Source organism: Asterias amurensis, chromosome 11 (assembly GCF_032118995.1).
Source record: "Asterias amurensis chromosome 11, ASM3211899v1".
NCBI classification, from domain to species: domain Eukaryota; kingdom Metazoa; phylum Echinodermata; class Asteroidea; order Forcipulatida; family Asteriidae; genus Asterias; species Asterias amurensis.
Genome location: NC_092658.1, coordinates 20,330,102 through 20,341,849, shown reverse-complemented (window position 1 = coordinate 20,341,849; position 11,748 = coordinate 20,330,102). Strand labels below are relative to the sequence as shown.

Sequence of the window (11,748 nt, the reverse complement as noted above, 5' to 3'; positions counted from 1 at the left end):
AACTGAGAATATAATAAATAAATAAAACAAAGTGAAATTGTAAACACTGCGTCATATTCCTTTATTTAAATATGTAAACATAAACACTATTCTGTAAGTTATTTACAGGAACATACAAATTAAGGCATATTCTTGGACAAATAAAACAAAAGCAACAAATAAAATACAACCAAATGTTGAAGGAAGACGGTCACAAAGGTAGTTATTTTCCTTAAGCAGCTAGACACAAAGGATGACAAGATATTTTGGGATCCTGGCGAATCAATCGAAATAAAGGCACTGGACACGTTTGGTAATTACTCCAATATATATTAGCAAAAAAACTTAGTTGGTAACGGGCAACAGAGAGCTGATGATAGTATGAAACATTGTGAGAAAGACTCCCAAAGTAACGTAGTTGAATAGTGAATACATAGATTTATAATGGTGAATTTATACGCACGCGTTTCGGCGCATAGAGCTTTTTGGAGACACACATTGTTTCATATTTTGCTCGTATATGATAGCCAATCAAAGACACGGATCAGAGTTTCCCTCCCAGGGGTTAGAGACGTACGCAGAGCTAGCGAGTTAGAGACGTACCTAGAGCTAGCAGGTGATACGGCGTGCTGCCCATGGTAGCGAGGTTGCTCAAAAACCAATTCAAACTGATTATCTCTTGGAAAGTTATGATTAAGGAAATTTATTTTCCATATCTAAGCTCTATTGTGTCACCTGTTGACATCATCTTGTATGTTATAATTCCTGATCTTCTGTTGTGGTTTCTGTGAGGCGCTTCTTGGTTGTACCCGACCAGCAGCCTTGGAGGATAGTCGATCCTGTTTACCTCTTCCCGGTTTAGTCTGTAAATGAGTAACCTTCCCCTGGACCCCTAGAGAGCTTCCTGCGTGGCCCATCAGTCGCTCTGGGATACTGGGAACTGACTGAAACTTGTCTGTTCCTGTTAAGGAAAGATAAGATAATGAGACTATGGCAATGGTTGACATATAATAATTAAAATAATGGTTATGAAAACTGATAAAGCACACAAACCAGGGATGTGATTTCTCTACTTTTTACCAGAAATCAATCTAGGCCGGGCTGGATAAGAGCACCCAGCTCAAGCTCTGGTGCTTCTGTTCAGCAGAGTGTGGGTTCGAATCCCGGTCGTGACACTTGTGTCTCTGAGCAAGACACTTCACTATTATTGCTTCTCTCCTCCCAGGGGTAAATGGGTACCTGCGAGGGCAGAGATTGTTCTTGTGATAGATTTAACTAAGTGCGCTACATATTTGGCGGCACAGGCTGTACACTCCCCGGGAAGCTGAGATGGTTTAAGGAATTAAATGACCCATTGATCAGGGTAACAATGTTGGAAGCGCTTTGAGACATGATGTATAAAGCGCTAAATAAAAACTAAATATTATTATTAATAGTATTATTATTATTATTACACCATCAAAATTGTTTAAAAGAAAAACACCATGGTCCTCTGCTTAAATAGAAAATCTTTACACAGAATTGCAGAGAAGACGCATATATAAATAGCAATCAAAAGCAAGCAGGATATACTAAACAAAAGGACCTATTAATGCAAACTACTAATTTGATCATACATTGTAGCTCAACTATTCCGCGTTGTTAGTTGCGAATTTGTGATGGCAAAATTTGTATCGGAATAAGAGACTTTGGCACGCTAGGTGGCAGCAGACTTACCAGGTTAATGTCCATTGTGTACGTAGTTCTGACCATGCGCACATTACCGAGAACAATGGATTTTACCTGGTAAGTCTGCTGCCACCAAGCGTCCCAAAAGTCTCCCATTCACATTCCTAGGGCTGAACTCTTTCAGGTATAAAATCTAGGGAGTAAACCTGACTCACCGTAATACATGAGAGGCTGAGGGGTGGGGCTTCTCATGAAAGTGGGACTCCGCCCGTCATCAAGTATCTGCCAAACGTCCTGTAGCGACTCCCCACCGTATGATGACATCATCAAGGGTATGGAGTCCTTACTCATAGTATCCAGGGAGTCTCCTTGAGACTCTCCTTGAGACTCTCCTTGAGACTCGTAGCTGGACTGAACAGGTTCGGTTCGGCTGGGATTGTGCGGCCCTGTTGGTAACACAACGTTGGTCAATAGAATGGAAAAGATGCATTGGTACAATTGTTTTTTTTTAAAAGGCAAGCGTTTTTTCCAATATAACAATAACAACTTTTCCTTCATATAGCGTAGACATCAAAATCTCGAAAAGCTGAACAGGAAATCACAAAATATACAATTAACCATAAATTCAGTAAAAAGAAATAAGTTAATTGATTAAATATCATAGAGAAAAATAATCACACAATAATAATTAAATACCCTAGGTCACTAAAAAAACACAAAGTATATTTAGCATTGCATAAACACTACAACAGTATAAATACAACAGTTGAAAGGCAGTGGACACTTTTGGTAATTACTCAAAATGATTTTCAGCATAAAAACTTACTTGGTTACAAGTAATGGAGAGCTGTTGATAGTATTAAACATTGTGAGAAACAGCTCCATCTGAAGTAACATAGTTTTCCGAGAAAGAAGTAATTTTCCACAAATTTGATTTTGAGGTTTAGAACTTGAGGTCTCGAAATCAAGCATCTGAAAGCACACAACTTTGTGTGACAAGGGTGTTTTTTCTATCATTATTATCTCGCAACTTCGACGACCGATTGAGCTCAAATTTTCACAGGTTTGTTATTTTATGCATATGTTGAGATAAACCAACTGTGAAGACTCGTCTTTGACAATTACCAATCGTGTCCAGTGTCTTTAATCCAGTTATTTACTTCAGAAAAGACCCAAGAAGCAATGTGTTCAGAACAGATTTGATATTTGGTTCTTGGAGAAAAGTAAGAACATTTTTGGGGGGAATGTTGAACCGCAGATCAGTGGTTCAAATTCATATTTAGAAGTAGAGGTCTCGAAATCAAGCATCTGAAATCACACAACTTCGTGTGACAAGGGTGTTTTTTCTTTAATTGTTATTTCGCAAACTTCGACGACCAACTGAGCCCAAATGTTCACAAGTTTGTTCTTTTATGCATATGTTGAGATACACCAAGTGAGAAGACAGGTCTTTGACAATTACCAAAGGTGTCCAGTCTCATTAAAGCCATTGGACACTTTCGGTACAGATAACAAAAATTAAAAGTTCACAGATTTACAAATTATTTACAGGGTTTACAGAAGGTAATGGTGAAAGACTTCTCTTGAAATATTATTCCATGAAATGTTTTACTTTATGTGAAAACAACATCAATTCTCGATATAGAGAATTACGGATTTATTTCAAACACATGTCATGACACGGCGAAACTTCCAGAAACAAGGGTGGGTTTTCACGTTTTTTTTGCCTGACTCCGATGACCGATTGAGCCAAAATTTTCACAGGTTTGTTATTTTATATAGAAGTTGTGACACATGAAGTGTGGGCCTTGGACAATACTGTTGACCGAAAGTGTCCAGTCTCTTTAAAATGCTGGTGAGCAAGCTTGATTACTTACCTGACGATTCTCTGGTTGGTGGTTGGGCAGACTGTGGTTGGGCTTGAGGTTCCTGATCGGTCTCTGGGGGTGACTCCGATGATGATGAGGATGAATCCAGCTGGACTTGAATCACCTCCGTCTCTCTCTGATCTCGCTCCAAACCCTTCTGTGCATGCTGCAACTCCTGATGGTTGAATCGGGAAGAAATAGCAGCTTGTAAAATTAACGGGGTGTCATGGCGGAGCGGATAAGACTATGGCAATGGTTGACAAATAATAATTATTATTCCAGGGATGTGATTTCTCTACTTTTAACCAGAAATCCATCATGGCCGAGCGGATAAGAGCACCAAATTCAAGCTCTGGTGATTCTGTTCAGCAGAGAGTGGGTTCGAATTCCACCCAGGGGTAAATGGGTACCTGTGAGGGCAGAGTTGGTTCTTGTGATTGATTAGCCTTGATTGCGCTACATATTTGGCGGCACAGGCTGTATACTCCCCAGGGAGCTGAGATGGTTTAAGGAATGATTTAAGGCCCAGTGACCAGGGGTAATAATGTTGAAGCTCCATGAGCGTCACTGCGTGACGGACCTGAGCGCTATATAAGAAGCCAATATTATTATTAAGTTTTTATCATTATATTTGTTTTGAGTAATTACCAAACATGTACCTTCCCTTTAAACTTACACGGTTTGAAGAGTGATAGTAGAAAACTTCCCTTAAAATATTACTTATAGAGGTGTTTTTTTTTTAGAAATGTGTAAAACAAGTCACAAAGTAATTTTTGTCTCAGTGAGACGAAAATTATTTTAGAATTTTAAAAATGCATAAACCAGTTATGATATTATATCATAACATATCATAACTGGTTTCATATGTTCTTACATGCTAAAACTGAGACAGAAATTATTTTTGTAACATATTGTTTTACACATTTCTGAAAAACTACAGCACCTCAGTAAGTAATATTTAAAGAGAAGTTTGTACCATCATTATCTTCAAACTGTGCAAGTTTAATGTAAATCTGTGGAGATTGTGTTTTTTATTAGAAAAAAGTACATAGACCCTATAAGTGTCACGACCGGGACTTGAACTCTTACTCTGCTGATCAGAAACTGTTGACAGCCAAATGCAACCATTTCAAACTGACTCACCTGTTTAGTGAGTGCATACTGCAGCTTCTCCAGGTTGTTCAGTTTACCGCTGATCTCAGTGGCTAACTCCCCAGCGGTGGTACGCCCGTCATTCTTTGCCGTAGTGGTTCCCCTCGGTCCCTGAACAGGGCCTGTGTATCGAGCCAGTTCCGATCGTAACCTGTTGCCGAGCTGGATGAGTTGCTGTCGCTCCTTGGCTAGACGGCTGATGTGGTGAGCGGCTCCCTTTAGCTTTGATTTCAGCTATCAGTTCAAATAATAATAATTATAATTATAATTTATTGAATCTATATTGCGCTCTCTCCAGGACCAGCCTGCTCGAGGCAAAAACAGTATTAAATACCAAACGAAAAATATACGGAAAAAAATTGAAAAACTACACGAGTAAAATTAAGCAAAATAGAAATCAAAGCCTTATTGACAAAAAGGCAAGAACACCATAATACAATCAATCAATCAAATGGTAACAATTTAAGTTTAAAACAAGAACATGTTAAAGTTCAATCAAGAATCTATCAAAATGAGCAAACAAATTAAATAGGTGTCAGATTTAACATATCAAATTGATGTGGTACCCGCTACTAAAATGTAGAATTCAAACTGCCTCTCGCTACAGGGCAATCTTGGTGGTCTAGTGGTAAGACATCTGCAGAGGTTATTGGTTCAAATCTCACCTGAGTAATATGCCTGTGATTTGTTTTAACAGAACTCAGGAAAGTACTGAGTATACAGTAGTATACAGTGCTTAAAGGCAGTGGACACTATTGGTAATTACTCAAAATATTTATTAGCATAAAACCTTTCTTGGTGACGAGTAATGGGGAGAGGTTGATGGTATAAAACATTGTGAGAAACGGCTCCCTCTGAAGTGCCATAGTTTTCGAGAAATAAGTAATTTTCCACAAATTTGATTTCGAGACCTCAGGTTTAGAACTTGAGGTCTCGAAATCAACCATCTAAACGCACACAACTTCGTGTGACAAGGGTTCAAATTTTCACAGGTCTGTTCGTTTATGCATATGTTGAGATACACCAACTGTGAAGGCTAGTCTTTGACAATTACCAATAGTGTCCACTGCCTTTAAACACATCGCTGTATGAGTATAACCAAAAAACAAATTTAAGTTAAAAACAAGTGTTGCAGAACAGTCAAGTGCAAAACAGAATGATTCAGGCAAAGTTTTTTTTTCAACTGCAGTCAGGGGAATGAATGATGAGTAATCAATCTGTCAGATTTACCAATCTACTTCAAGTAGTCATCTTGAAAATCTTTTATTCAATTGAGAGAATCAAGTTTGAGGCTTACCACCATCTCTGCTTCACTCCCACCTCTAGCTGAAAGCTTCATCTTCAAGGAATGAATCTCTTCTTGAAGTTGATACACAAGAGCTGGCTATAAAATTAAACACAATTTATACACGTCATATTCAATACAGTCCATAGGTCAGAAGAAGAGTTTTGTACACAATCCATTGTCTATAAGCAGAATCCAGTGCAAAGTGTGAAAAATTGGTGAAATACAGTCATAACTTTTGGATTAAATCTAATTATTTGCTCTACCACTCAAATATATGTTTCATCTTAGTAGATTGTGCAAGTCCCATGTATACAAAATACTTATATACATTTTTATAATTCTATTTTATTGTTGTTCTTTTTAGGATCAGCTGGACAGGAGAGCCTCACGACAAGAACTGTGTTTTTTTAGGCAATCCTTCAGGCTCCAGCTGGTTTTTCTTCTTTACTGTTTTTTAATTGCTCTTTCCTGTATTTTTCAATGTTTTTAACCTGGTGTATTTAAATTCATCTCTGCTGTATTTTTCAATGTTTTCAACTTAATTAGAGTGAATTTTTGTACTTTTTATTGCCGAAAAATCCTTCAGGCTTCAGCTGGGTTTTTTTCTTTACTGTTTTTTAATTGCTCTTTCCTGTATTTTTCAATGTTTTTAACCTGGTGTATTTAAATTCATCTCTGCTGTATTTTTCAATGTTTTCAACTTAATTAGAGTGAATTTTTGTACTTTTTATTGCCGAAAAATGAAATAAATCTAAATATATAAATATAAGTCTCGCGCGTATTCGGACATTGTGGACCCAGTAAAGTATGCAAGATTGTTTCCTTCACGCATTGAGGAATTGTATGTGGTACGAAAGTTGTCCCAAAAATCTTTGAAGATGTGCGAAACTTGCACAGTCTCTATGTTTATTACCTGTGTGTTTCCGATGACTGGTTGATTAGAAACTAAATCCATCTTCAGAGCCGATACCTGGAAAGATATCAAATACTTCAGGTAAACTCCAAGGATGACGCTATGATGACGAAAACCAAACTTTAAATCTTCTCTTCAACTTCTTAACGCTTCGTCGCGGCTCGTCGTTTGTTTCACAAGTTCTTATTTCTCAACAATAAATATAATTTTTTTTTTTTTTTTCATTTATATATTTGTTTTTTAATTAATCCCGTAATTCTTATGTATTGATCTCTTGATTCACACCAGAAAGGAGCAAATAAAAATAGCAATGATTAAAATACAACAGATAATTTATAACAACTATGTTGTTGGCACAGTGCAGAGAGAGGGCTCCATTATAAGTTATCAACCAAGCGCGAGTGGAATACAAAAAAATATAGCGCTTCTGCGCCCCATATCCAACGAGGCCGAGTTGTATATTGGACGCAGACCCGCTATATTTTTTCATACTCCACACTCCACGAGTGCGCATATTATAACATATTTATCTTCCAGTCTCACATGCAACACGCAAAGTTTAAAATTTCAGAGCGTTATTTTCGCGACGAACAGCATCCACGCGCACAAAGTTTAGAATGTAATTTTTGCACTGTCCGTATACAGAGTGTGACACATTGACATTCACAATACGCACTGTGTAATAAAAACAGAGGAAGTAGGATATAAAACAGAGGAAGTAGTATATATGTTTTTTATCCCCCTAGTAGTTCGAGCATCTGATTGATGGATTAGCGTGACTGGAAGATAAAAGTATATGTAGTATACTGGTTTACAATCACATAATACAAGTCTGGCAAAGGTCTGGTTTAAAAAAAAAATTAAAAACCTCTAAAAATACACTTTACTGATGTTTGTGTCAGATTTTAAAGGCAGTGGACACTATTGATAATTACTGGCATAAAACCTTACTTGGCAACGAGTAATGGGGAGAGGTTGGTAGTATACAACATTGTGAGAAACGGCTCCCTCTAAAGTGGAATAGTTTTCCAGAAAGAAGTAATTTTCCACGCATTTGATTTCGAGACCTCAAGTTTAGAATTTGAGGTCCCGAAATCAACCATCTAAACGCACACAACTTCGTGTGACAAGGGTGTTTTTGTCTTTCATAGTTATCTCGAAACTCAGACGACCAATCGAGCTCAAATTTTCACAGGTTTGTTATTTTATGCATATGTTGAGATACAGCAAGTGAGAAGACTGGTCTTCGACAATTACCAATAGTGTCCACTGCCTTTAACTAAGGACATTGACTTCTTGAACTCAAAAAGATGTCATGAGGACGCCATGATGTTGTTTTGAAAATGTTTGCAATTTTGATAATTTTATTGCAAATCTCGAAAACAAAGCAAGGTCCAACGTTTTTTTTTTTTACATCAGGCTTTTACTCTCGGAAACCGAACACCTTGACAAACCCCCAATGTCTAGATTATTATTAAATTTTACTGTTTTTATCATGTTTAATATTAATATTTGTATCAATCCTGTAATGGACCGTTTCGGCTTTCCACTAAGCTCCGCCCACCGCACACGTGAGCAAGACACGTGTACGAGCACTCCAAATGACATTCTGCACGATTCTGCCGCGCTTGCCAAATATACGCGCACGCATGAACGAGTTTGTCCGACCACAATCATTGCTGTGATTGGTCAAATGGGTGAACGCGCAGATATTGTAGAAAATAAAACAACGCAAAATAAAATAAAATAAGTAAGAAATCTGACCTGATTGCCGAGAGCGGTAGCCTCCAGGTTGGTCTGCAATCCTCCCTTGAAGTACTCATCAGCTTCTCGTCTTGTTTCCGCCAGCTGGAGCTCTAGCTCTGCCACTCTCTGCCTCAGGCCGGCGGTCTCCGAGGCATGCCTACGTACCGAGGTAGTCAACTCATACTGTAGCTGCTCAACCTCTACTTGCTTCTCATAGGGCTGCAGTAGAAAGAAAAAGAAGAGCACATAAATATATGTGGGTTCGAATCCCACCCGAGTAACATGACTATGATATTTTTTCACAGGACTCAGGAAAGTACTGAGTATACAGTGCTAACACACATCGGTGTATGGGTAAACAACCAAAATTAATATTCTTTATCTCCGATGCAAATTTAACATCTCACATAAATGTAGTTTGGAGAAATAGATTAGTTTTCCATCCTCTAGTTTGAAATTTAGACAACACCCAGCTGCCATCTAATAATCGGTTCACACAGCACCACGACCTTACGAAGATCATGTCAATCAATCAATCCGATCTCAAAATATTATCAATTATCGGGGTATGAGCGCCGTCAAAATCCAGCAATTTAGCAAATTGAAGACTCCGCTTGTACAATAATGGCCACGATCCGGCTACGCTTAACATGTTCAAAATAAGTGGGGGGAGAGCTTGCAACTTCCTGACCTACATGTAGGTGATCCCACCCCGACCAAATCACGCTCGTGGAGGTCCTCCCATGTTTTGCCCACGTTTTGTCCACGATTGGCCTCGCTCTCAGCCATTTCTCACCGTAGTAGAAATTGCGTCTACGTGTGTATTAAAGGTAAACCAAAATCAAGATGAGTATCTCACCTGTTTTTGCAGTTGACCGATATTTCTCTCTAAGTGCGCTACCCTTGCCTGCTGTCTCTTCAACTGAGCTGAGAGAGTCACTTTCTCAGAGCGTAAGGCACCTACGGAATCGTTGAGTGATTGTACATGACTTCTTATGTAAGCGTTATCCATCGGCTCAGCTTGAGTGCCTGATGCGGCTCCACTGATCAAAGGTCTTCTATCGACAACGGTCTCTTGCCGTTTAGTTTCCAGTTTCTCTTCCAGGTCACGGATTTTCAGTTTGAGATCACGGCTTTCCTTTTCTAGAATCTTGACATAGCCTGAAAAGCAAGAATCATAATTAAATTCAATTCAATTAAAGGCAGTGGACACTATTGGTAATTACTCAAATTAATTGTTAGCATAAAAACAAAACGTGAATTGCGCACAAGTTTGTCCCGATTTCTTAGCAAATTCGTTGAATGCGCTCGACGAGCAGAGAAGTGGTGAGCGGAGGATTTTGAACATCATGGTGTTGTTATTATTGTTATTGTTATTATTATTATTATTATTATTATTATTATTTATTCGACAAGAACACAAAATGTACAAAAATATGTACAACAGCACAAAATAATAAATATGTACAAAATTACATGAAAGCAAACACAATAAATACACCAAAAAACAACTTAAAACAACTTAAAAGGGCCAATACAACAACGGCAATGAGCAATGTGAGCTGTTGATAGTACAAAACATTAGGTCAGCATTACGTTAACAAAAACCAAACGACGACCCTACCTTCAAAAACTAACAAACTTAACATATTAGAAGTAAAATAAAAAAAAGCTTCAAAATTCATGTCAAACCTTCTGTGATTGGTGGATGACTGGTTCCATCGTCCCCGGCTGCCGTGGTATCTGATTTCTGATTGGCCCCTTGCTGGTTCTCCCCGAGCTGTTCCATGTCTTCCCTCATGCCATGTATGACGTCCCGTAGGAGCCTGTTCTCTTCCTGTAGTTGCTGTGATGCAGAGCCTGTCTGGTCGTCTTGGCGCTCTTTACTCTACAGGGATGAGAGTCAATGCCGACAAAATACTCAAAATAGTCCATGCTTTATATTATTTTTTGTTTTAGTTGCCAACTCTGATGAACATAGACATGTTTTATCTATAGTTAACTTTCCTATATTTTTGTACATAAATTGTTTTATACATATTTTATTACTTGTTTTATTACTTGCATTACAACCAGATGTGGGGAGGCAGGTCTATGGACCACAGTAATTATTTTGCTTTTGTTTCTCCTAGCCCATCTGGAAGTAATTTTTGTGTTAATAATAATAAATAATAATAATAATAAAAATGTCTGAAACTGGGATTCAAATCTTAGGGGAAACATTGAAATGATGGCATTTCAACCTGTTGATCACCCTTTGGAGTTCTAGATTCCAAGGAGCTTTTGGAAACGGTATCCTCAGTCCTAAAGACGTAGATCAGAGAGCATGTCTTATTTAATTTGGAGAAAATACAGTATTTTATATTACTAGGTTGACTTTAAAATGTCTGAAATAATAATAATAATAATAATTGTGGCTTCTTATAAAGCGCACATGTCCGTCACCCAGTGACGCTCCTGGCGCTGTAACATACAGTATTTCCTGCCAGATTGTGGGACTACATTTGAATTATGAACCCTAATTATGATAGCACCATGTAATGATTTACAAGATGCTGTGGCGCAATTTGCTGCCATTCGGACCAGGAACACCGGGGCGAACCCCTTCTCTTTTCGATAAGTGCACTGGGTTCTTTAACATGCGTTACATAACACATGGGACCAACGGCTTTACGTCCAATCCGAAGGACAAAGCAATGGTTAAGTGTCTTGCTTAAGGACACAAGTGTCACGGCTGTGGATTAGTTTGCGAAGATTAGTATGAATTAAATGTTGATTTGATTTGATAAAAAAGGAAAGGAAACTGTCAATGACAGACCAACCGGCAATATATCCCTGTTGATTTGTAGATTGTTTTTCCTGAGTGTTGCGAACGCATGGTCCCTATCAGCAGTCAGTACTCTGATGTAATCTTCTCTTTGTGAAAGCTCTCGATCCTTCTCCTTCACTGTAGCCAGAGCCTGGTGGTAGAGTGGAGGGGAAAACATGCGTTGTCATAAGACCGCTTTATAGGGGGTCATGGCCGAGCGGTTAAGAGCATCCAATTTAAACGGCAGGTACACGTTTGGTAATTACTCAAACAAACATTAACTTAAAAACTGACTTGGTAACGAGCATTGGAGAGCTGTTGATAG

At 38.3% G+C, this 11,748-nt stretch overlaps 1 protein-coding gene across 2 annotated transcripts in view; it reads right to left on the bottom strand.

Moving 5' to 3' along the window:
• Positions 1-112: 112 nt before the first annotated feature.
• LOC139944429 (coiled-coil domain-containing protein 57-like) overlaps positions 113-11,748 on the bottom strand; it is a 32,883-nt gene continuing 21,247 nt past the window's right edge. For both annotated transcript variants that reach the window (XM_071941446.1, XM_071941445.1), the window contains exons 10-19: positions 11,437-11,574; positions 10,307-10,502; positions 9,474-9,775; positions 8,633-8,833; positions 6,869-6,925; positions 5,965-6,051; positions 4,659-4,901; positions 3,525-3,690; positions 1,863-2,093; positions 113-940 (exon numbers count right to left, since the gene is read on the bottom strand). In XM_071941446.1, coding sequence (XP_071797547.1) covers positions 711-940; positions 1,863-2,093; positions 3,525-3,690; positions 4,659-4,901; positions 5,965-6,051; positions 6,869-6,925; positions 8,633-8,833; positions 9,474-9,775; positions 10,307-10,502; positions 11,437-11,574 — 1,851 coding nt within the window. In that variant the 3' untranslated portion in view covers positions 113-710. The remainder of the gene's footprint in view (positions 941-1,862; positions 2,094-3,524; positions 3,691-4,658; positions 4,902-5,964; positions 6,052-6,868; positions 6,926-8,632; positions 8,834-9,473; positions 9,776-10,306; positions 10,503-11,436; positions 11,575-11,748) is intronic.